General features: G+C 35.0%; 1 protein-coding gene across 2 annotated transcripts; it reads right to left on the bottom strand.

The window, feature by feature from the left end:
* Window positions 1-368: 368 nt before the first annotated feature.
* LOC147637429 (MADS-box transcription factor 23-like) lies at window positions 369-27,175 on the bottom strand. 2 transcript variants are annotated; one of them, XM_086798871.1, is made up of 7 exons: window positions 26,893-27,175; window positions 23,360-23,438; window positions 20,164-20,225; window positions 19,935-20,034; window positions 19,776-19,817; window positions 734-870; window positions 369-623 (listed from the first exon to the last, which is right to left on the bottom strand). In XM_086798871.1, exons 1-7 carry the CDS (start codon window positions 27,087-27,089, stop codon window positions 617-619), a joined length of 624 nt encoding a protein of 207 aa, XP_086654997.1. In that variant the 5' UTR covers window positions 27,090-27,175; the 3' UTR covers window positions 369-616. The 2 variants fall into 2 exon arrangements, with proteins under 2 accessions (XP_086654997.1, XP_086654998.1); XM_086798872.1 differs by lacking the exon at window positions 369-623 and adding an exon at window positions 1,303-1,393 and having other exon boundaries at window positions 745-870.
* Between the last annotated feature and the right edge of the window lie 636 nt (window positions 27,176-27,811).

The raw sequence follows: 27,811 nt of genomic DNA, 5'->3' as shown, positions 1-27,811 counted from the left end.
TTGTTTTTAAATTCTACACCAATCTAGATATAAATTTATTAAATAGTTATAGTATTAAATGTGTGTTGTGTTCAAACTCTCTAGCCAACATATTTGTTCCCTTTGACAATTGTGTTAAAAGAACTAATTATGTAAATATAGTAAAAGATTGCAATTTTTGAACATATACAAAATCGCCATCAAATACATGTAATGTGTAATGATGAAGAACAAATCTTACCTACATGACATAGCTTTCTAACTATGTCCAAATTATTTGGCTACCATTTCTTAGTCCAAATTTCTTCACACAAAGCTTCCAATTTATTAATGTGAAGTCTAATGCATGATCTCTCTCTCTCTCTCTCTCTCTCTCTCTCTCTCTCTCTCTCTCTCTCTCTCTCTCTCTCTCTCTCTCTCTCTCTCTTTACTAATTACATGTGCTTAGCTATACCTCCACCATCTAAGATAAGTTATTTAAATAATATATGGTTTGTTGTTGTCTTCATGACCATTTTTTACAATTATTGCATTGTTGATCATTCTTTGCAAGGGATACATTATTTATAGCACCATTCCTTGGTTGTCAAAAGCTTATAACATGTCCATATGCATCATGATATTGATAAGGAAAAGGCTACAACCTGAAATCATGAGAACAATCTATAATATAAAAAAAGCTTTATTTTGATACATTAATTTGAGATATTAAGAGCTTGAAATAGTTTATTCAAATAAGGTTTAGAAAATTTACCTAAGTTCCAAAGAAACATCAAAATCTTTTATGATTTGAGTTTTCTCCTTGGAAGCACAAATGTTTGGAAAGGTCTCCACAAAGTTGCGCTCCATGGTTACACAACTTGAGAAAATGCTTGACTGGGCTTCTACAATCTAATTTCAACTTGATAAGTTAATGTATGCACATGATGCTCTATTCCTAAAATTTCTAATCATTGTAAGTTGCATACGACAATAATACCTTGAGGGAAAAAACAAGTATAGTGCATGCAAACAAATGATAATTTTAGAAGCAGTGTCACTTTCATTATCCATTCTCCTTATCCTTTAAGCTCATTGGTTTCTTAAGGTAAGTTTTACACATTTTGTTAACTTGGGGTTATGTGTTAAGGTTAAGTACATAATCTCCCACAAGGCTCCACATGCACGCAAGTTATTATGAAGCTGATAATTCAAACATGTAACCCATTTCTCAAACCCAAACTCATGATGAAACCTTTGCATCAAATCACACCTTTAGAAATCACGTCTATTCAGCCAAAGGCCTAGGAAAATACAAAAAAGAATCCATGTTTATTACCATACCCAATTAGGCCTCCAAGGCCAAATGTTCTCGTTGATGTTGTGACAGGTGAAGGAACCTTGATAGATAATGTGGCCAAGAAAATGAAGGAACCTTGTGGGATAATGCAGCAGGAACACAAAGTTAGCTAATCTTAGAACCTGGGTGATCTTTTGCAAATCAGGGTCCTCATCTACATGATCAACTATTATTACAAAAGATGAGTTTTTGGCCTAATTATCCTATGAAAATTAATTATCTTAAATTGATCATCGATCAGGATACCAATAGATTCAAATAAAATATAAATACATCTTGAAGATGACTTTTTGGACCAGATAACACTAAGATTTTATAGTCTTACCATTTGGTTTGATAAATGCTTCCGTAAATTTCATGTGTCTCATGAATAATATACATCATGGTCATCTTGAGTATTTAATTTTGGTATTCATAGAAAACATATTTGTCTATTCTAGGAAATGAAACATCATAAAATCCATCTATAGAAGGCTTTTTATCAAAGCTTAGGAACAACAAGCTTTATTGAAACATGTCCAGATGATTCTTTTCCAAGGACCAAACAAATAATTTGCCTCAGTGGGGTGATATACACGTGGACCATGACATGGTCGAAGTAATTATTCTAGAATGACCATGTAAAAGCACATGGATCATGAGACATAGTCAAAGCAAATGTTTCTACACATGGATCTTAGTTGTGTCCGAGATGTAAGAAGCCTCCTTAGCTTAGCCCAATACGGGAGAAGACACATCAAGGACTTTTTGAAGATATCTAGTCCTCTTACAAACTTGACTAAATAGGATTTTTTATTCTTATAAACAAAGAAATGTAAAATTAAGGCATTTGAATTCATCAAAAAAGGGAGAATTGTATTACCAAGATTTTGGAGATCGGTAGACATTTTATGGTTACTTGTGACACTAGTAGGAACTGCATAAATTAAGTATTATCCCAATATAGGATAGTCATAGCCTATGAATTCAAGAAGAATGAGAAGAGACATTATGCTCATGACCTAGAACTTCTCGGGTGGCGAGGGGGGGGCAAGAAGAGGGCTATATCGAATCTCTTATCTTTGAATTTTAAGTATTTAAAATGGCCCCAGGTATACAAACAACATTTTTTCATAATTCATTAAAAAACCTATAAATACATTTTTGTAAATTTATCCCCAAAAATGAGGTAAAAATACCTTATTTTGGGCTCACATGAGACATTCACATATATTTTGGGCTCATGTGAGACATTCAAATATATTTCTAGTGAACCCCCCAATCTTTAATATTGTACTACTTGCCCCAAAGCATTGAAGACATTTTTTGTTGTGGGAAAACAATTTGAATTGAGGACATACTAGGTCTCAAGTATTTATCTACCCCTAACTCTCCTTCTCAATAGAGATAATGAAAGTAAATGACATTGTTATATACAAATAAAGTTGTCTTTTAATGGACACAAGAAGAAATAAGTTGATGCTCTTAGCAAAGGACTCTTGTGCAATGTTATCACTATAATAAGGTTGGAACTAAAAGAACAAGTTAGGAATACATTAAGAATTAACACTCATTTTGACTCCATTGTTCAAAATATAGCTATGAGGAGTGTTGAATTCTTAGCTTGAGAAGAATTCACAATGGAAATATCTACTTCAGACATATATTTTACATACCTAATTAGGAACAAAAATCTCAAGAACTTCCATGATGTTCTTTTCTCAAGACATGTAGGGTTTAAAAAAGTCTTAGTTATGGCTATAAATAAAGATAGATGTTATCAAACATATAAGAAAATCCTTACACTACTATTAACCACTCTGTAGGTTAACATAGTTTCACCCGCCCGACCTATCGGAAGTCACTTTGTCATCTTACCTGCTCAAACTAGCACTTATCTTCTGTAAGACCTAGTTTAAAATAGTTTCACCTACTCGACCTACCATAAGGTGCTTTTCCATCTTACCTTCTCAAACTAGCACTTATCTTTGTAGGCTAACATAGTTTCACTCATCGGAACTACCGTAAGGCGCTTTGCCATCTTACCTACTCAAACTGGCACTTATCTTCTATAAGATGATGCTAGAACATATAAAGCAACCTTACCTTATTCTTAATGTCAAATAGGGAGGAAAGTATAAATATTTTATGTATATACTTGCTAGACTAGTAATAGAAGGTCACACCATTTTTAGTTTGACCAACCTAGTGTGAAAACTAGTCACTTGTATATAAATCATTTTTTTACAATAAGCCTTACACAATCATTCCTTTTAATAGAATACTTATGAGCTCCCCTTCTTCATTACTCTTGCTTGCTTGTTCCTTATTGAATCTTGTATGATGCTTGATAGATGCTTAATTTCTAGATAAGATTGTTTGTAGGTTTTCCTCATATATTAGCTTCCTCTTCTTCCCCCACCTTTAGTGAGAGAAAACCATTGCAAAGACTATCTCTTTTTGCCTCCATCTAGGCATAGAGAGCTCTTTCTTCACCCCATTAGTAAGAAGCATTCTAGTGTGACAACGGAGTGATTCAACCAAATGTGATTCTAGAGGTAGTATCTCTAATATTGTACTACCAACCAATTATAACTGCTGTAAAGACTTGTAAGGACATACCTACTCATGTCCTTTAAGGATTTTCTTCTCATATAATCTGTAACCAATTACAATTTCCAAGGAAAATTCTTATCCTTTGTAATTAGTAGAGAATTAAAGTATAATTATTACCCAATATTTACCCACCCTTTCATAATCCTAGTACATAAAAGTATGTGCCCCAAATAGGCCTATTTCATAAAAATAAAGTATGTGTTCCTAGTTCATATAATAAAAGGTGTGAGAATAGATGCGAGTCAGAATATAAGTGAGTCAACATAAGTAAGCCGAGAGACACGAGTATTGAGGCACGAGTTAACACACATGTGAACCTAGAGACATGAGCCTAGGAAAAAAACCAATAAATCTTAAAACTCCAATATAAAATGTGAGGAAAAAAACACAGTTTTTGTAGCTTGAGGAGAGGAAACATATATTGAATCAGTTTCAGACCTACTTCAGGAAAGCAGTAGAGGCCGCTTCACTAGAGCAAAACCCTTTATGCAAACTTGATCTTGACTAATTATTGGAAACACAACAACACAACCACCAATAGTGCACACTTCATCAAACCCACCTAGCTTTCAGTAGTCTAAGAAAAGGATTAGCACTGAGAACAAAGTGCTTCCTTAAACTCACTTAACCTTCAACCCCAAAATAGAGTGCTTTCTTGTTAATAAGGAAAAACTCCTTTATATCCACCTTAAATGAGGATATTTAGGACAAGATGGGCCAACCAAATGCAAACATAAGTGGAGGAACAATGGAACATCTAGAAACAAGAGTTGCCAACGGTCCTCCAAGCCCCAAATTCACCAACTGGCTATGTAAATAGCACCATAAACTTCATGAAAAGGGAATTACTCCGTTCTATTTTTGGGCAAAGCTCCAGTAAAGGAGCGGAATTAAGGCCAAGAACCTCAAGTTTTTCTCCTTTAGAAAGTGGTCAAAAACCATGTTAGATGCTAGCATGTTTAAACATTTGGTGTCGATCCTGAGCTAAGATTATCCCAAGCTAACCATAACCACCAAGTAGTTCATCAATCATATTTTTATGATATTGAGACATGTCTCGTTTGTTATACCATTAGGAATAAAAAAAATAGCAAGCACACACAGTGTAAGTAGGAGTCCCACTTTCCACAAGAGCTTATTGTAGGAGCCCCTTCACCACAGAAACGAGTTCTAATTCAGATGAAGAACAGGGAATGCGGGTAAAGGTAAAGAGTCAATGTTTGAGACTACCTCAAACCAAATAAATTCACAAGGGTGTTTACATAATTTTTCCTTAGCCATAGCAATCCTGTAACATCAAATAAAGCTAATAGCATTGGACAAGTCCCATTGGAAACTAGACAGCCCAACCCCATGGGGCAAGAATTCCTAAACCGTGGAATAGAGGGTTTTGTGTAACCACTCCTTTACATCCGCCTCCTTGTTTGTAAATATGCAAAATATATGCTTAAGATGGCATTTGAAATGGGAATGGGGGTTACCATAATACCTACTAGAGGCTCAGACTTGGGCAAAACAAATCCAATCCACATCTCAAACGATGATGAACAAATTTGGTGTAACTGGAGATCCCATTCAGTATCTAGAGAAGTTGGATAAAGTTTGATGGAAATGGAGATTCCATTTAGTATCTAGTGAAGTTTGATCAAATTTGAGAGGTCATGGGAATGATTAATAATCCCACCAAGATTCGCTCATTCACACTTTTCCTTGAAGAAAAAAAAAGGCCAATGGTTTAGTTCTCTAAACCCACATGAAAAGGCCAGCTATTTAGTCTTGTAACACACATTCATTATGGGATGCTTTCCCAATGAGTTAAATAGAGAACTATCACATAGATCTATAACATGAAGTAAGAGGAGAGTAAAAGAAAATGGGATTACATTACTAGAACCACTTGAGTATCCCCACATTAGATACAACCCCCTACAAGAGACTAGATTACTTATCGCTCATTCAACAAATTTTATGATCAGTATCAAGAGCAACACGCTTGATGACAATTTCTATAGGTCTAGACAGTACATCTTGGATGAGTATGCTCCCGAGGCAATGAACCTTATAAGACAAGGATGTAGAAGTTACCCACCCAAACCAAGAGATAGAGGACACATCGACCAAGGGTGTCCAACCAAAACTAGGTATATTTCTAATAAAGGACATAAGCATGGACGAGTTGGCAAAAAATGTCCTCAATCATTTACAGTGGCAAGGCTAGCCCCATGGGCAACCCCAAGGCCAACCATGCCAATTAGTCAAGTGGGACACCCACGTTTATTTCCACCAAGAGATATGGTTCAGTGAACAATTTTTTACCAGAACCATATAAGCACGGAGTGTCCACTACTAAGACTTTGACAACAACAATATTTTCCTCATTGTTATTGCCATGGGAACAATGATATAATCCATTATTTGTACCAAGGAAACATGGCACCACCACCTAGCAACCACACTAGCACTACCGCCCATAGGAAATGATTCTCAATTGGCCCATAATCATGTGCTCATTTTTAAAAACCCTATATCGAGAGGTATGTACAAACCACCACCAATGCCATACCCACCTCTCATATTTTCACACCCTAACTGATTACTCCTGAAATTGAACTGGTACAACAACACTACTCAATGACTTTGCTAGTGGACTCTAACATTCCAAAATGAAAATCTGCGAGTCATATAAGTAATAGGATCCATATAAATAGTACAATTCATATGGATATCTAGAAAAGAACAACCCCATCCATTGACTATGCCTTCTTTTTCAAGGATCTGGTGCAATAAAGGGAAAGAGACTTCAATAACATGTCATGCATACCACCTCTTCAATGTTTTCATTGTAAAGGCCTGCACTGTGTTTTTGAGTGTCCTAAAGTTTCCTCATAGAGCCATCTCACAAGTGCTCTAGCTCCATCTTATAATCCAATGCCAAAACCCAATGGCATTCCATACAAAGGTAGATGTTACAAGTGTGTGTGGATTTGAACATGCTTTCAATGATTTTCCCAACAAAGTGACAATCACCCTAGTCAAAGGAGAATTAGCCACTTTAGTGAGCCTTAACTTATTTTTTGTACAAGGAAGGCTTATTCATAAAATCCCCCTTAATGTCATCGCAAGGATCCAAACTAAGGTGATGATAGTTACCAAACAATAAGGAAACATCCAAGACAGTTAAGAGAAGAAAAAAGCTCAGACTTCAACCTCAAAGATAGCAACCAAAGAGCATGAGTCATAAGCCCCAAACAAAGGCTATAGTAGCCCCTAAAAAGACTAAAAGGTCCAAAAGAAGAAAATCTCAAAGATCACCATGCAAAAATACAACACATGATCAATTGTGTTAAGGGCAACGATGTCGTGACATTAACATTGGTTTAGATGATAGTTCCAAGATACCTTCCTCGTGAAAGACAATAATGGATCTCCCACTGAAAGACCAGCTCTTCCCAAAGAGAATAAACCCATTTACTATGCAAACCTTCCAAAGAAAATAAAAGAGTACCCCAACCCCGTGCTGAATGAAAAAACCCAAGCACTGATAAGTAAGCTAGAGGCTGAACTAGATCCAATACTTAAGCATGTGGTCAAGTAACAAACCACTTATCCCACTTGAGCATGTATCTCATACCCTACTCAAGTGTCAAACATAGAACCAGTAAGAGAACTTGAGAGTATTCAAAAGGAAAATATTGGAGTCTCTTCCTCTAGAACTAATCCAAGGAGATTTTATTTGGCTACATACATTATAGGAGAACCTAGTGGGAGGGAAAACTTGGCCTTACATGGGTCATCATAGTCACCATAATATTTTCTTCAATGTGATAGGACACGACTTCATTTCAACCCCATCAAAGAAACCACCTCCCATGGAAGCAACCAACTTAGTGGGAGGGAAAACTTGGCCTTAGATGGGGCCTTAGATGGGTCATCATATTCACCATAATATTTTCTTCAATGTGATAGGACAGGACTTCATTTCAACCCAATCAAAAGCAACCACCTCCTACGGAAGGATCATTGTATATCCCCCACACATTGGTAGGCCCAAGCACACCTCCGAGCTAGTACGAGAAAATTGAGCATGGATATTACACAAGGGAAATAGTAGGCCTCATAGCCTTGGAAGTTCAAGTCTTGAGATCAGATCTCTTTTACAAGTAAATTCTTGAGATCAGAGATCTCTTTTACAAGTAAATTCTTAATTTTGGAGAGAATGATCCAAATACATGACAAAGAACTCAAGAGCCCACAATCTTGAACCTGAAGAGGAGGAGGATGTGATGTGCCACATTGAAAGCTCTTCTTCCATACCCAAAACAAAAGAATAGCCAAAAGTGCCCATGAACAGGCTAGGAAACTACTTTGAAAGAGATGAAATTAACATCATGATACCTATCATTTATAAAGGCAAGATGATCTCTACAATATTGGATGGCAGTGATGGTGTTAGCATAATCACCAAGGATTGCTAATCGATTGTTGAGAGACCTGGTGGGGAAGCCCACGCCACTTTCTAGGAACAAAACTTTTGATCAAGCTTATTGAGACAGGAACACAATAAAATCTATTGGGTGTTTCATGATGCAAGATTATGACTTTTGGGATAAGCTTCCACCACACATCAACATGTCACTCTCCAGTGCATGTTGACTTCTAAAAATATATTATTGTAATCCATGACCTTGCAACATCATAAGACACGTTACCATTTTGGAAAGATCTGTAAGATTCCTCTCCCAGCCCTTCAAGATGTCCAGTTTCTTCCCCTGTAATCAACCCCCCTTTTCAGAATAATAACAGATCTTGTTTCTACCTAAGAGAAAATATTCTAGAGAGTGATTATTCAATTTTTAGATATTTTTGGATGGAAAAATATCTCTTCTTATTAAAATAAATTCCCCCAAAACAGAAGTTCAAAAAGAATTTCAGAAGGTGCAAAAATAAATTATAATCTGTTCAAAAGGCCTTAGCCTAAGGGTCCAGATTTTCTGAAAATTTTAGATTAAGGTTCTGAGGGACCAATTAGATTAATCCAAATGTAGGGAGGAGATAAACTGAAGAAATAAAGAAAATCCCCCTAAAAATGAGTAAATACTCACATAAGATGAAGAGTTGACTAAGGACAAGGTTATTAGTTAAAAAAGAAGAGATATTTAGAGGAAATGATGCATTTTTGACACAGTGTGGGGGAATTCCCCTCATGAAGGAGGCGCCTATTTCACATGTGTGGTGGAGTTTTAAACTCTCAAATAATGAGATATTTTATCTCTCCTCTCTCCTCTTTCCTATTTTAACTAGAACCAAAAAGTAAGTAAAGCTGACCTAAAAATGGTCAAAAAAGTGACCAAACTGATCTGGAAAAATCTAGAATCGTTAGAGGCTCACTTTTTCCTATTAATAGAAGCCTTCCCCTTTGTAAAAGTTTAATAGTGTTTTATGCAGAATCCACCATCAAGCCAAAGGATAGCTCACAAAACTCCATGTAAGTTAGAAATTCTACTTTTTTCTAATTCTATTCTATGGTTTATGATTTCTTGCTTCTTTTAAATTAAAATTGGATGTTATGCCTTGATAAAAAGGCTTCCCCCTTCTCTTCATTGAATTCAGCCCTTCTTTATCCAAGATGTGTAATCAATTAAATAGAGTTAAACTTTTCGTATTGTTTGCTCTTTAAAAAATGAGAATTGATTAAATTAGAGTGCTAAATTCATCTTGGGTTAAATTCTAAGTAGAATTAGAATGCAAAAATTGACAAATGGTCAGCCATATAAAGAAGGTTAAGGAAAAATTTTCTTAAATTTTGTAGAAATAAGTTTTATCTTTATGTTATTCAAAAAGAGTAATCCCCTTCAATTGTGTATTCTAAAAGTGTTATTTTCATTCTATGCATAGAAAAATACATATTGGATATTTTTTTATTATAAAAGTGTAATTTTCATTAAATTCAAATTTTATGCATAGAAAGATGCATATTGGATATTGTTTTATTATAAAAGTATGATTTTAATTAGATTCAAATTCTATGCATAGAAAGATGCATATTGGATATTTTTATTATTATAAAAGTGTGATTTTTATTAGATTTAAATTCTATGCATAGAAATATGCATATTGGATATTTTTTATTATAAAAGTGTGATTTTCATTAGATTTAAATTCTATGCACAGAAAGATGCATATTGGATATTTTTTTATTATAAAAGTGTGATTCTCATTAGATTTAAATTATATGCACAGAAAGGATACTTTTTATTATAAAAGTGTGATTTTCATTAGATTTAAATTCTATGCACAAAAAGATGCATATTGGATATTTTTTTATTATAAAAGTGTGATTTTCATTAGATTTAAATTCTATGCACAAAAAGATGCATATTGGATATTTTTTTATTATAAAAGTGTGATTTTCATTAGATTTAACTTCTATGCATAGAAAGATGAATATTTGATATTTTTTATTATAAAAGTGTGATTTTTATTATATTTAAATTCTATGCATAGAAAGGTGCATATTGGATATTTTTTTATTATAAAAGTGTGTTTTTCATTAGATTTAAATTCTATGCATAGAAAGATGCATATTGGATATTTTTTTATTAAAAAGTGTGATTTTCATAAGATTTAAATTCTATGCATAGAAAGATGCATATTGGATATTTTTTTATTATAAAAGTGTGATTTTCATAAGATTTAAATTCTATGCATAGAAAGATGCATATTGGATATTTTTTATTATAAAAGTGTGATTTTTGTAAGATTTAAATTCTATGCATAGAAAGATGCACAAAGGAATCCATTTTTATTTCAAAAGAGTTATTCTCATTTTATGCATAGAAAGATGCATAAAGGAATTCATTTTTATTTCAAAAGAGTTATTCATTTTGATTTTATGCATAGAAAGATGCATAAAGGAATTCGTTTTTATTTCAAAAGAGTTATTCTCATTAATTTTGATTTTATGCATAGAAAGATGCATAAAGGAATTTGTTTTTATTTCAAAAGAGTTATTCTCATTAATTTTGATTTTAGGCATAGAAAGATGCATAAAGGAATTCGTTTTTATTTCAAAAGAGTTATTCTCATTAATTTTGAGTTATTTTTATTTCGAAAGTGTTATTTTTCTTAAAAATTAAATTTATGTATGAATAGATGTATAAAAGGATTTTTAAAAAAGTGTTATTCCCACTGAAGTTGATTTTTATAAAAGAATGAATGGATGGATAGATGTGATGTGAATCAAATAGATGTGAATAAATGGATGGATAGGTGTGATGTGAATCAGATAAATGTGAATGAATGGATGGATAGATGTGATGTGAATCAGATAAATGTGAATGAATGGATAGATGGATGTGGATGTATATGAAGAATGGATGTGGATGTATGTGAAAGAATGGATATGGATGTGGATGTATGTGAAGAATGGAAGTGGATGTATGTGAAAGAATGGATGTAGATGTTTGTATGTGAAAGGATGGATGTGGATGTATGTGAAAGGAAAGATGTGGATGTGTATGTGATAAGTATGGATGTGGATGTATGTGGAAGAATATATGTGGATGTGAATGTGATGGGTATGAACGAGAATTGAGGCGATGAGATGTGATGTAAATTGGATAGATATGAATGATAAGGGATGTGAATGAATGTGATGGCATGAGAATCAAGATGAGAATGAATGATATGGGATGTGAATGAATGTGATAGCATGTGAATCAGGATGTGGATGAATGATAAGGGATGTGAATGAATGTGATAGCATGTGAATCGGGATGTGAATGAATGATAAGGGATGTGAATGAATGTGATGGCATGTGAATCGGGATGAGAATGAATAGTATGGGATGTGAATGGATGTGATGATGAGATGTGAATCGGGATGTGAATGAATGAGATGTGATGTGAAATGGATGTGATAAGATGCGATGTAAACTGGATAGATGTTAATGAATGTGATGTGATGAGATGTATGGGTAAATTTGAGTGGATGAGATCTGATGAGGTTAATTGAGGAAAGAAGTGTTAAGATGAAAAATGATGTGATTAGAGGAGAATAGGAATGCATATAAAATTAATGTGGATTAGAAATTGTATTTATGAACTGTTTTTAAATGACTGTTTTATGTCAAGAATGCTGGGGAAGCATTTTGACCGTCTTGTGAATGAGGTCGTGGAGACCTAGCTGATAAAGTTACAATAGCTGATGGAGAGTCAATGGAGGACGTCTCGTGTAGCAAGGTCGGCTAAGGTCTTGACCAGCCTCGGTTCGATTTAAATGGTGAGCTTTCGATACGGTGGATGAGGGACCAAGGAAAGCGGCCTATGAGTGAAGCACTAGGTGACCTGCGAAGGATCCTAGAGGGTGCTGACCATATGGTGCTGGGGCTCTGGGTCGCTGAAGATACCCACAAGTACGTCTGGGAAGATATTGGAACAAGGAGTAAGAGTTGTTTTCTGAATTTGGGCATAGATCTGGTTGATTGACCTTGCTAGTCCTCAACGGATGAGTCCATGGCTCTTTTATATGGATCCACTGGTTGATCTTGCTGATCTTCAAGGGAGATTCCATTTTTATATGTGAATATATTGCCAGTTACTATGAACTAGGAACTATGGAAAAGGCACCTATGTGGACAAGTGGTGAGCATTCTGGTTGCCAATGATGCCATAGGTACATCGATGAAAGAATGATTGGAAAAAAGGATTTAACTTGAGATTTTGATGATTATGATCAGTGACACAATGATTTTATTAAATGATTGTTTTGAAAGATAGCTGATTCTATGAAAAAGGCAATTTCATATTGGGTGTGTAAGTGGTGTGACTAGCTTTAAGTTTGCATGAATATCCGGCTAGGGGGCCTGGGAACTCTTTTCCCTAGTACCCGGGACAAAACCTAACCAAATTCTTAATTGGATCCCATCACTAGAGTGATTGGGCTAATCCATGGGACTTGATGGGGTTAGGCTGAACTAACGGATCCCTAAAATGAGACTAAATTTTTGTTGGTACGATAGATGAAGTAAATCCTGGATAAAAATTGTTCTATGGAAAAAAATCAACAGTTGTGCCTCTCAATGAGCAAAAAAGCGTTGGTCTCTATGATCCAAGTGCAATCTTTCCCTTGATCTGACTATGGGACTTACGGGTTTGGTCAGATCAGCTCAGTTAGTTAAGGCTTTTGACAACGTTAGAGAAAAGTTATCCTGGAGGAATCACCTGTGCTTTTCGGGCAAGGGAAGTTTTTTTCGGGTTCGGTTTCGAAAGAACTGATGGATTAGTCTCTTGTCCGGATATTCGTGGGCGAGGCCCGAGTGTGGGACCCTGGCCCATGCAAGAAGTGCTACTTCCACTGCTAACACCCCTGAATTCATTGTGCGGTGGAGACAGGGATCTCACAGCTGGTATCAGAGCAAATTGGCTAATGAGGATCAATCGAGAAGCCAAGAATGTCACACATAAATTTGTGAAGTAGCAATAAAAGGTTGTAATTGTGTGATGAAACTCATACAAATTGATATTCAGAATGAAATTCCTAAATTGATAATTGGGTCTTCAGATGGAAGTACGGCAATTGTATGGAATCCTTGACTTTCTTGAGGCCTAGACATGATGTATTTACCTTATAGTTCCAAGGGCCGTGACTACCCGTATATACCGAGGGTATAACTACAGCTCTTCACTGGCAGTATATACGATCAAATCTAAGATCTTGAAATTATAAGCAAAAATACTATCCAGATGATGAATTCGAATGTGGTTGATATGATTTTAAAATTCTGATTGAGAACTAATGAGTTGAATTGGATTCTGATTGAAAAATAATAATTCTTGAATTTTCGGTTGAAAAGTGATAAACTGAGCAAAACCACAATGAGGATGAATGGGATCTTCACCCAGTGGATCAAGTTAAGGGATGATAAATTAAAAAAAATAATAATAATAAAATTTGAAATCCCCCATGGAGGACTGTTCAGATGGAAATTTCGGTCTAATAGACCATTATTGTGTTAAAGATATGAATGATATGTTCTAAATGATTTGTTATCTGATAATGCGAGTATCTTTATCCCACGATTCTGTGGAGACACCGAGTACAATGAGAAGAGCAAAATGTCTCTTGCAAGGCTGAAGATAGTAGAAATAGCCAGAGTGGCACATGGAGAAACCACTACGAGACAAACCGTCTGATCGGAATACCCAGACATGGAATGATCTCAAAATTTACCTAAGGAGGAGGTTCTGTCCTCCCAGCTTTTTGAAAACAAAGATGAACGAATTCTTAGAGCTAACCCAGGGGAGCAGAACTATTGAAGTATCTCCTCCTTAATTACTCGCCACCACCGCGCAGCTGATGGCCAGGTTCATTCAGGGACTGAACAAACCTTTGAATATTTTGGTGAAGAACGCCAAGCCAGTTTCCATGGCCGAAGCAGTGCAGATGGCAAAGGATTTCTCCAAGACCTTTAATGTCAAGCCTTCCCACCAAATACAGCACCATCACCTTTCAAAAGGTTTTTAGTTCTAGAAGGTGATTCCAACCTTCCACCGCCTAAGAGATATCAGGGTCAATCCGAGTGCAAATTGGCAATCGAAAATGATTATATAGTTCAAAACCAAGTTAATACATATTTTTTGGGTTCCCAAACTCAAGTAAATCTTGCTACTTGAGCGCTATCTTAGTTTTTCAATCGTGCTACATTTTTTAAAATTTCTAAATTCTCTCTCAAGAATCATGAAACAAAGGTTTTAGGTGCCCGGTTTTCTCAAACTTGAGTTGCAGTCTCATGCAAGTCCTATTTATGGGTGTAATTCCTTATCGTGCCAGCATCCAAATTGCAAGGTTACATTTTTTAAAGACACACTAGGTCACATATTCAAACTCCTCAAGAGGGATTTTGAATATGTCTTTCCTAGCGTAAGTAGCATTTTATTTGCATCGTCCGAAAAAGGACACTTAAGTGTCCTTTTTTGGTACCAAACTAGTGTTAAAAAAGAAGAGATATTTAGAGGAAATGATGCATTTTTGACACCTCAGTGTGGGGGAATTTTCCTCATGAAGGAGGCGCCGCCTATTTCACATGTGTGGTGGAGTTTTAAAGTCTCAAATAATGAGATATTTCATCTCTCCTCTCTTCTATTTCAACTAGAATAAAAAAGTAAGCTAAACTGACCTAAAAATGATCAAAAAGTGACCAAACTGATCTAGAATCAGTTTGCTTGGTTAGAGGCTCACTTTTTCCTATAAATAGTGACCAAACTGATCTAGAATCAATTTGCTTGGTTAGAGGCTCACTTTTTCCTATAAATAGAAGCCTCCCCTTTTGTAAAAGTTTAATAGTGTTTTATGCACTGTTACTCTACTCCTCTCCCTAGAGCCAAAAACATTGAATTCATTGATAATTCACTTATTTTTGACTATTTCCTCTACAAAGAATTGGTGGCCACTCTTGATCCAAATCAAGAGTAGAACCCTCAATCCATCAACAAGCCAAAGGATAGCTCACAAAACTCCATGTAAGTTAGAAATTTTACGTTTTTCTAATTCTATTCTATGGTTTATGATTTCTTGCTTCTTTTAAATTAAAATTGGATGTTATGCCTTGATAGAAAGGCTTCCCCCTTCTCTTCATTGAATTCAGCCCTTCTTTATCCAAGATGTGTAATCAATTAAATAGAGTTAAACTTTTCGTATTGTTTGCTCTTTCAAAAAAATAAGAATTGATTAGATTAGAGTACTAAATTCATCTTGGGTTAAATTCTAAGTAGAATTAGAATGCAAAAATTAAAAAATGATCAGCCACACAAAAGAGGTTATGGCAAAATTTTCTTAAATTTTGTAGAAATAAGTTTTATCTTTATGTTATTCAAAAAGAGTAATCCCCTTCGTTTGTGTATTCTAAAAGTATTATTTTTATTCTATGCATAAAAAATACATATTGGATATTTTTTTATTATAAAAGTGTAATTTTCATTAGATTCAAATTCTATGCATAGAAAGATGCATATTGGATATTTTTTATTATAAAAGTATGATTTTCATTAGATTTAAATTCTATGCATAGAAAGATGCATATTGGATATTTTTTTATTATAAAAGTGTGATTTTTATTAGATTTAAATTCTATGCATAGAAAGATGCATATTGAATATTTTTTATTATAAAAGTGTGATTTACATTAGATTTAAATTCTATGCATAGAAAGATGCATATTGGATATTTTTTTAATTATAAAAGTGTGATTTTCATTAGATTTAATTCTATGCATAGAAAGATGCATATTGGAGATTTTTTTATTATAAAAGTGTGATTTTCATTAGATTTAAATTCTATGCATATAGAAAGATGTATATTGGATTTTGTTTTTGTTATAAAAGTGTGATTTTCATTATATTTAAATTCTATGCATAGAACGATGCATATTGGATATTTTTTTATTATAAAAGTGTGATTTTCATTAGATTTAAATTCTATGCATAGAAAGATGCATATTGGATATTTTTTTCATTATAAAAGTGTGATTTTCATCAGATTTAAATTCTATGCACAGAAAGATGCATATTGGATATTTTTTTATTATAAAAGTGTGATTTTCATTAGATTTAAATTTTATGCATAGAAAGATGAATATTGGATTTTTATTATTATAAAAGTGTGATTTTCATTAGATTTAAATTCTATGCATAGAAAGATGCATATTGCATATTTTTTTATTATAAAAGTGTGATTTTCATTAGATTTAGATTCTATGCATAGAAAGATGTATATTGCATATTTTTTTATTATAAAAGTGTGATTTTCATCATATTTAAATTCTATGCATAGAAAGATGCATATTGGATATTTTTTTATTTTAAAAGTGTGATTTTCATCATATTTAAATTCTATGCATGTAAAGATGCATATTGGATATTTTTAATTATAAAAGTGTGATTTTCATTAGATTTCAATTCTATGCATAGAAAGATGCATAAATGAATCCATTTTTATTCCAAAAGAGTTATTCTCATTTTATGCATAGAAAGATGCATAAAGGAATTCATTTTTATTTCAAAAGAGTTATTCCCATTAATTTGGATTTTATGCATAGAAAGATGCACAAAGGAATTCGTTTTATTTCAAAAGAGTTATTCTCATTAATTTTGATTTTATGCATAGAAAGATGCATAAAGGAATTCGTTTTTATTTCAAAAGAGTTATTCTCATTAATTTTGATTTTATGCATAGAAAGATGCATAAAGGAATTTATTTTTATGTTTTTAAAAATATTTCTTTCTAAAAATGTAGTATGTCGTGTCATTATTAAGTGAAAAATCAATTCTTAAGTGAAATGGACCCTCATCATATATTTACATGTAAAAGAAAAAAGGCTTCTCTAATCTTTTGTAATACACATAATGGATGTCTATTAGAAATCAATGCTCTTCTCACATTATCTTATGTTCATTCTTTAGTTTATTCATGTTTTAACTACCCTTTCATTAGAAGAAAACCATGTTAGACTAGCCTAGGTGCTTGTCATGTGCATGATCAATGCCATGTACCTTCTCAGGGCTAGTCCAGAGCAAGGCAACCAGAAAAAGACAGTTAGAACCAGAATTTAGACATAATGCTAATGGCAATATGGACTTGGAGGAAAAGGAAGGCTTGGAGAAGATGGTGCTATCGGCAGCTTACAGAAGATGGGCCGCTGGACCAAACTGAGGCGGCTGGCCTATCAGAGGCAGCTGGATCAAATCTAGGGCGGCGCTGCGTTTTATGAATGGAAAAGCGAGGACTGCTGGCCGGCCAGTTCCCCAAGCAAAATAAAGGCCTATAAATAGGCCAAGAAGTTCCTCTTTCAATTCATTCAATCCTCTAGGGATTGGGTCTCTAGGAGTCCCATAGGGGTCCAGACAGTTTTGGGAGTTGTTCACCTTTTAGATGAAGGCAACCTAGGGCTGTGTAAGAGTACCTTTTTGTGCTATATGAAGATACCTAAATTTCTAGCATTTCTCTCTCTCTATATATCTGCATTTTGCATCAGCATGTTGCCAGTAGTGTTTAGGGCTGAAAGAAGACTCTCAGAGCTTCCACGTGTTACATTGGTATCAGAGCATCAGGCTCAGCAAAACTAAACACTGATTCAGTCCCATATGATGGTGTACAGGTCCACCAAGGTACAAGAAAGTACAAGGATACAAAGCCCAAGGCAAGGAACACAGAATCGGAAGAGCTCCCAAGAGGTTTGTTGGTGGTGTTCCACAAAGCCAAAGGGGATGGCAGTCTTGTGAGCCAGATAGGTTCTCGGGCGACGGTCCCAAGGGAGGTTTATCCTCCAAGGGTGATGTGAGAGTGCCAGACTCATTTCTCAGGAATGAAGACCAAGACGGTGTTCAGAGTCAGGGCAAGAATGGATTGTGGACTAGATGGAACAGATGCATAGATCTTAGTCTGAGACGACATAGTAGTTTGGAGAATAGGCCGCGCTTTCAGAGAAAAGGGTTGTCAGGGATGGATAGATGACAGAGGGACTTTGGGAAAAGATTTGGGATGATGACAGTCATCCAAGAGCAGGTTGGAATCCCGTCATCAAGTTTAGCAGAGGGGGATGTCATGTGCATGATCAATGCCATGTACCTTCTCATGGCTAGTCCAGAGGAAGGCAACCAGAAAAAGATAGTTAGAACCAGAAATTAGGAGCACAGAATGCTATTGGCAGTATGGACTTGGAGGAAAAGAAAGGCTTGGAGAAGATGGTGCTGTCGACTGCTTACAGAAGGTGGGCGGCTGGACCAAACTGAGACAGCTGGCCTATCAGAGACGGCTGGATCAAATCTAGGGCAAAGCTGCATTTTATGAATGGACAAGCCAGGGCTGCTGGCCGTGACTGCTGGTCGGCCAGTTCCCCAAGCAAAATAAAGGCCTATAAATAGGCCAAGAAGCTCCTCTTTCAATTCATTCAATCCTCTAGGGATTGGGTCCCTAGGAGTCCCATAGGGGGACAACTTTGGGTGTTGTTCACCTTTTAGATGAAGGTAGCCTAGGGCTGTGTAAGAGTACCTTTTTGTACTATATGAAGATACCTGAATTTCTAGCATTTCTCTCTCTCTCTCTCTACTCTCTGAAGGCAGCCTAGGGCTGTGTAAGAGTACCTTTTTGTACTATATGAAGATACCTGAATTTCTAGCATTTCTCTCTACTCTCTCTCTATATCTGCGTTTTGCATCAGCATGTTGCCAATAGTGTTTAGGGCTAAAAAAAAGACTCCCAGAGCTTCCGCGTGTTACAGTGCTATCCAATCCTAGGAGTGTTTGACACCAAAAGAAAATTATTGATACTACAATCTCACTTGCCAATTATTTTTTATGAGTGAACATGTATGTATGTTTGTGTACATTCGCACATATGAGTGAACACATTTATAGCCTACTGCAATCTTGCTTGCTAATATTTCTATATGAGTAAACATGCATGTATGTTTATGTACATATGCACGTATGAGTGAACACATCTGTATATATGCACATGTGTATGGTTGTGGGTGTTTACATGCACACATGGTTGTGTATGCATAAGTATACATTTAAAATGCACACATGGTTGTGGGTGTTTACATGCACACATGGTTGTGTATGCATAAGTATACATTTAAAATATCCACCTACGTGTGAGTGCATGTGAGAGTACAATTCTATGAAGATTTAATTTTCTTAACGTATTAATTTGTTTAAAAATGCCACATCACTTGAATCTTAACATAATTTTGTGTTTCCTTCATATACCTATGTGTAAAAAATGGTACCCATGTGAAACATCAAAATATTGACATATTATCAAAAGTAAAAAATCAAGCTAACAAGATATTAAGAAATGTACCTTCTTGCCAAGTTCTTTGGCTTGAACTTCAAATATTTGAATCTAAATCCATGTTTAAAACATAAGAGAGATTGTGATTTTTAACACATTGCTTTATGACATGATTTTAAAAAAAGTTCTAGTAATAAAGTTCCCAAAACTGATTTTAAATATACTCACTTTTCTCTCTTTTATCTTATTGATTATAACATGAAGCTTTAATTCAAGAATCTCAAGGTCTTTCAGATGCAAAGACGTGAGGTTTTCACCCATCAGAAATCTGTAGAAATAAAAGAAGACGTATTGTGAGGAGAAATGTTTACAAATACATATAGCCTTGTATTTTCCAAGGTCTAGTAAATGACATGAACTTTTCATATTACAACTAAATCTCAAGATGTTTTCTTACCTTTGTTTATTTTGTAAGTATTGAAACTCCTTTTGTAACAAAAGAGCTTTGGCTTTCCAATACTATCACAAAAGTATTTTCATATAAACATATTGAGGAGATTAGTATTCATTGATAAAATATAAATGTTGACTTGAATTGTTTCTTTCTAAAGTCTACACATAAACTATCATATCTTCATCTCATCTTCATTATTCTTGTTAATCATAGTGACTTCTTCAATCTATATCTATTGTATCAATGGTAAGAATTTATTTACTTTAAAAAAGTCCTTATAAAAACTATAATTATATACATATATTGTTCAATGACCAAATATAAAAGAAGAAATAAAGTACAAAAACAAATCCTATCAAATCTAGAAAAATATTATGTATATACGGTTCACAATGACCACATAATAAAAGAAGCAAGACAAGTACATACTAGAACACATCATAATTGTCAATATGTATAACAAAAGACTTCTCTCCTTCCACCCTTCTCTCTCTCTCTCTCTCTCTCTCTCTCTCTCTCTCATGTAACTTAAGCAAAAGAATACAAAATTAGCCAAAGTTAGAGTAGCTGAAAAGAGGGCAAGTGGGTAGTCTATGAAGGTAGTTCCCTCATTGATGACTTTTGGCCCAAACAAAAACCCAAGACATTACCCAAAAAAGAGATAATAGATTTTTAACAAAGGTGATTGTACTTGATGCTTGCATGGAATATTGGCTAGCTGATTAATAGGATGTTTTTTCATGTAAGATCTTCTTTTCTGGATCATGGATTTAGCTCAAGACATAACTAGCCAATATGCTTGAATAGCATCTTGGCTAGTGGATTAACAGGATGTTTTACATGTAAGATCTTATCTTTTGGATCATGGATTTAGCTCAATACATATTGGTCTTTTAGTTATGTATCAAGTATCATAGGTCATTTGGCCTTTCACATATGTTAATCTCTCTCTCTCTCTCTCTCTCTATATATATATATATATATATATATATATATATATATATATATATGGTCATTATAATACCTATGCAATGACACACATTTGAGTATGTTATCCATTAAAGATTATAAATGCGAAGAAGTATTAAATGGCATGAATCCATAAGATAACCATCATTCTTCCTTATGTAGGGACAATAATCAAGTAAAGTTGAAACTATGTAATCCTTATCTAGGGACAATAATCAAGTAAAGTTATGCATACTCTTCCTTTTTTTGGCCCTGTTAAGATGTGAGAATGGATGGAGCTCAATTTGAGAGACTTGATAAAAATAATATTACTTGCAATGTTATATTTTTATTGAATCAAGAGGAGTTAAAGTTTTGATACATGCAGGGATTTAATATTCACGTGATCACAAGATTTTTTGTGATAATAACACATGTGAACAAGTTATTCACATGTTCTCATGTTACCGTTTACAAAATAACAGGTCACTTGCCATTTGGGAACCCCTTAAAAGCTTGGCTACACATGGGAATAAGCTATTCACATGTTCTCATGTTACCATCTTCACATAATAGCAGGTCAGTGGCCACCTAAGAAGATTTTTTATGCCCGACAAAGATAATTTTTTTAGGCCCTTGTGAAAGCTTTGTGAATATAACATGTGATCACAAGATTTTTTGTGTTATTAACATATGTTATTAACATGTTCACATGTTCTCATTTACATCAGTGAAATCCCTGGATACATGATTTGGAACAACTAAGAATCTATAATGAACTATCTATAAATATGGGACACAAAAAAGGGAATATCTATTAGTGAGATATAAAGAGATGTCATGTATCACAACTTATCAAAATACATAAAGTTATAAATTATGTTATACCTACTATGACATCATACCATATATGGTATAAAGATTTAGAGGAATGATTGATGGCAAGTGAACCAATCTTTAAGAACAAATGTAATAAGAAATGCACACTTGAAATATATGATGTGTTATAATATTAACTAGAGTTAAGGTCTTTGGTGGGGGGAGGAGAGAAGGAAGAAGAGGGGAGGGGAGGGAGGAGAGAGGAGATGCGAGGGAAGAGGTGATGTGGGAGGGGTGGGGTACACAATTTTGGTTTTGCTATTCTACTTTCATTCAGAGGGAGGAGGGAGGGAAGTTGTAAGAGGGTATAGAAGAGTTTGTAACCAATTACAAACACTAATCCCTCTGTAATCTAGCCATGCACCTTACATACACAATCTCATTTGCACAAGGTCTTACCATCACATATTTGTGTCTTGATATGGCTGGAATGATATATATATATATATATATATATATATATATATATATATATGTATGTATGTATGTATGTATGTATGTATGTATGAGTGTGTATGCGTATACAGACACACACACATATACATGTATGTATATATGTATATATGCATGTATATATACATGTATGTATATATGTATGTGTCTCATCCAAAAACTATTCTTCAATTTGAGGATACAAAGTAAAATACTAACTAAAATATGCAAAAGAAGAATCTCTTCAACATTTAGGTGCACGGACACACACACACACACACACACATATATGTATACATATAGAAATGTACATATATATGTATGTGTGTGTGTGTGTGAGTGTGTGTGTGTGTGTGTCATCTTCTAACATCTTATCATACAAACTAAGCTCGTCATCATGAACAAATTTGAAGAAAGTAAAGGACTACCAAAAAATATACCAAAGAGAAACTAGTATAAATTTTAGATAGAAATATAGAGAGATAGAAACACCACACACACACACACACACACACACACACACACACACACACACACACACACACACACACATGTAGACATACATACATAAATACATGCATACATTTACATGTACATGTACATATACATATATACATAGATACACACACACACACATACATATATAGGAAGAGAGAGAGGAGGAGGAGAGAGGGAGAAGGAATAATAGTTTTAATATCACATGAAATTAATATGATGGCACCAAAGTGCGAGCATGGTGCTTGATTAGAAGACCGATACTTAAAACCACTACCCAAGCACTCCACACACACACACAAAGAGAGAGAGAGACATACAAACCGACAAAAGGGCCAATGATGGGAAAAATACAAGTGAACATACCCATAAACAACTACTTATAGCATTTTATCACAACCTAATCTTAGTAATGTGGACAATAATTTGAATAATATGACCATACCTCTCGATTATGGATCATGTTTCCATTTGTTTGTCTCCTTCCAATTGATTCTTGATATCTTTTTAAGATTTCACATGTACTAAAAGAAACAAAAGCAATAAATCATGAGCTATAATATTAAATAAAGAGAAACCTTTATTCGTAAGACTATTCTAGATGAGCATGTCATTGATAAGTTAAAAAAATTAAAATTCTTTACAAATATTTGCAATCACAAATAACTCCCCCAAGAAAATAAATCAAAACATTTCTATGCATTATTAAATTGCAATGATCAAACGTACAAAGTAACTCCCTATCTCTCACCATGTGGTTCTTGTGACAAGGATACTTTGTAAGTAGATACCTCATCTCCAACATCTTCTACACTCTCACCTTTAAAATTAAGGCATAACTAATGTTAAATGGCTTTATGGTTGGCTCATCCTTATAGGAAATATCTATTCTCAAGGATCCCTTGTCCCCATTGTTTTGTGTTTCTATATCTTGCCATCTACTTGTGTACTTTGGCCTAGATGCTAAATAAAGGCAAGTTGTAAAGCTACATTTTATCAATGTTTCTTATAATCCTTTATTGGTGACTCAATGTTGTTTTTGGAAGCTTCGTATGAAAATGTTAAAAGAGCTTTTTACTCCTTGTACAATGCTTTCTAGAAGTGTTTGAGTACAAATGCTTTATACAAAAATATAGGCTCACTAGCTACCTAAAGATGACACATTTTATGGTTCTATATGGGATGTGTTAGGTTATCAAACAATGACTAAGTCTTCAAATACCTTGGCTACCCACAATATGGACTTGATAGACTAGATAATAGATAAGGGCCACGAATAAGGACTTCAAACACCTTGGCTACCCACCAATAAGGATGAAGGTCATTGATGAGGATTTGCCTTTTCATTCTAGAATTATTATATTGAATACCATCTTAATGGATTATGTCCACGTCTATACTTCATAATTGTACTTTAAAAGAAGACACTAGACTTAAATTCTCAAGTTAATGAAGACCTTTATATGGCAAGGAGTGAAAGGGAGAAGACGTTATGCAATGCTAGCTTGGACCAAGCTAGGTAGACCTAAGTAGATCGGTGGGTTAGGGAAAATGGATATTAAATCTCATAATAAAGCTGAGATTTCTCATACTCTCATCGCGTGGTGACAAGTACAATCTTGGATACTAATGCTAAAAGAGCTTTCTGTGTTTATGGAGGTTAGGTTGCAAGGCAAATGAAAGAGCTAGAATTGGATTGCTAAAAAAGCTTTCTGTGTTTATGGAGGGGTTAGGTAATAAGGTAAATGACAGACCTAGAATTGGATCGATAAAACTTCTCCCAAGCCCCATTGGTTATAAAAGGCATGCGTTTTGCAAAATTAGTAATTAAATAGCGAAAAGATTTTTTGCAATTGGTGGAATGGATGAGAAGTACCGTGCTAACTAGTAACTCACTTATGATGTATGGTATATAGCAATCTCATCCATCCATCTTTCCCTCTTGATTGACTTAGGACTTGAAATAGAGTTAATAATGCTAATATGTGTCATCTTGCAAATGTTTGGGATGGCCCCCCTCCTTGCATGGATGGAAGCTGACCACGCTACAATCATTTACAAGATCTAAAGATTTGATGTTGAGTGCCCTTGAGCGTGAGATAAAAAAATAGCAAGAAAATTAACCAAACTTAGCAAACGAACAATGAACGGTTTTAAAGAGACCCTTCAAACTCATGTATACACAATAGTAAGCTTTACGCAAGACACAATGTGATTGAACAACATGAAGTTTTTATTATTGATGATAAATATAATGTTATAGAGCTCCAAGGCTAAAGGAGGGCTATGAAAGTCATTATTTATTTATGAGTACAAACTCTTTTTTTTAAATGTTTGTGAAATCTCATTTTGATGCATGATTGGGGAATGGAGAGTCCATTGAGGCTAGAATTGCATAAAGAGGCCATTAATTTAATAATTAGTAGTTTTAATAAATGTATAAAGGAGCATGTTACCAAGGGCTTAGCTAAGTTAATTGACACAAAGTTTTCATTAAGGTTTGAAAACAAAGGTTATAACAAATTGTCTTTAACTTCATTTATGTTGGTTCGAATTGCAAAGACCGTCGATGGTGATTTTTGACAATTTTTGCTAGGGCTTCGTCATTGAATACTAGTGTTGCATAAGTTGTAGGTATGTTAATAATGTGATGGTTTAGAGATGCTCTTTGATCTTCTCCTAATCGTTTGAGAGACGACCTTGAGGGAGGTAGTGCTTTAATGAAAAATGTGACGTCCGATACACCTCTGCTCAAAAATGACAATCTAAAGATGTGAAGATGAACAATTGTTTTCTTTTTTGAGAGGGAGGATGAGGATCCATTCTTCATGTTGTCAGGTATTGGTTATAGAGCATTGATAATGGATAGATCTTGCAACCACCCGACGATACACCTCTGCTCAAAAATGACAATCTAAAGATTTGAAGACGAACAATTGTTTTCTTTATATGCATTGATAATGGATAGATCTTTTCAATGCCCTGACGAATGGCGAACTGCACCCATGAGAGCTTGATAATGGCACTTTTAGCGTTCTTCAAAAGTAAACGTCGTATGTTGTGGAAAGATGGTTGAATGCACGAAATATTGAGTGGACAGTGGGTGGGCGATCGAAAGTGGCTTGGCTTGTCGATTTGCCAAGATCATGGCTTTGGAGCTTTAAAAGCTCTCATACCATGAAAGGTTTTAAAGAGACCCTTCAAACTCATGTATACATGAGTAAGCTTTACCATAAAAGTTGTTATTATACTATTTGATGAGTACCATGTTATAAAGCTCGTAGGCTAGAGTAATTGCACCTTTGAAGGGGTTACATCCATTCATTAGCATTAATCATGATTAGTTGTTGTTAATTATGATATAATGTGAACACTTTATTATGTTATTCTCACAAAAGAGAGAGAGAGTGGAGTAGTGAGCTTAAAAACAAGGAGGTGAAGAGAGAGAACGAGAGATGTGAGGAGAGGGAGAGAACAAGACAATAAATAATGCATGAAACAAGTGTTTAAAATGGATGATTTGGTACTAAAATAAAAGCAAGGCCAAAAACCTTAGTGATGATTCTTTTTGGGAGAATACACTCGGGAGATCGTATCCCTATATATTGATGGAAGAAGATAGTCCATAAATAGTACTAGTTGAAAACCTGTGTTTTGCACGTTTTTTGAAGCTTTCAAAATCAAATTCTACCTAGACCTCCTCAAACCTCCTTCTTCCCTTCCGGAACCTCCAAATTCTTGCCACACGGCAGTTTTGTAAAACTCTTCCTTAAGATAATATAGAGAAGAGAAGAAAAGAAACGAGACTAGACCACATGGTTGAGGCACCAAACAAACCACCACAACAATCAAAACAAACAAAATAAAAGACAGAGACGGACACAAACATTAAAAGAAAGCGGCAGAAGGTCCTCTCTACACTCAATAATAAAAGCAGAGATTGGAGAGAGGGGGGGGAGGGCCGGTGTGGCGGCCTACCTGGGGCTACCGAATTCGGAGACCCGGCCGGTAGGGGAGAAGACGATGACCGCCAGCTGGACGTCACACAGCACTGAGAGCTCGTAAGCCTTCCTGAGGAGGCCTGTGCGACGCCTGGAGAAGGTCACCTGCCGGTCGGCGGGGTTCTCGATGCGCTGGCGGATAGCCATGGCGCCTGCTTCTTGGCGCTCCATCATCACTCAGCAAAACAACAAAACAAGCGGAAGCTACAGCCTCTCTCTGGTGCGCGCAGAATATATATTTATTTTTAATAATGGGCTGGCTTTCCACTATCTTATTTCTTTGCCATTTTATTTTACTTTTTAAAAGTGAGCTAGTGAGTGATGCTCCAACAAAGTCCTTCCCAAACATTTATTCTTCTGCTTCACAGATTACTGCAGTAAAAAAGAAAGCACTACCATGAGCACCACTACATTTGTGCTTTTCCTGTTGGAGATAATACTCACGTCACATAATGATGCTTTCCTTTTGCAATGTAAAGGCTTGCATCTATAAATAGAAACACTTCTATACCACAATCTTTTTAATAAGGCTACATGTCTCAAGGTTGAACACTTTCATATCTAACAAGCTCGAGGCAAGCTCATTTTGTTGAGTAAGTAGGGGGTAGTGGAAGGAAGAGGCAAGTATTGAGAGCCGCCCCTGCATCGCCAACAACAGGGAAGGCGCATGCAGGAGGTGCTTCGCGAGGTGAGGAAGAGAGATGGAGGCCTAACGTTGGGCATGAAGGAAGCAAGACTGAAAAAAAAGGCTGGAAAAGGCATTAAGGGCTGTATGAGAACCAACTGGGCCCCGAGGGTAGAGAAAACTTAGTATCTCCCAAATAACTACTTTATTTCTCTGTTCAATTCAGCTGACATTGCGCTCAATGCAATAGGGGACGGGTCAAAGGATGCTC

This window comes from Cibotium barometz, chromosome 6 (assembly GCF_041138505.1).
Source record: "Cibotium barometz isolate CiBa-2024 chromosome 6, ASM4113850v1, whole genome shotgun sequence".
In the NCBI taxonomy this organism is placed as follows: Eukaryota; Viridiplantae; Streptophyta; class Polypodiopsida; order Cyatheales; family Cibotiaceae; genus Cibotium; species Cibotium barometz.
Note: the sequence above shows the minus strand (reverse complement) of the source record. Positions and strands in the feature narration are given on the sequence as shown.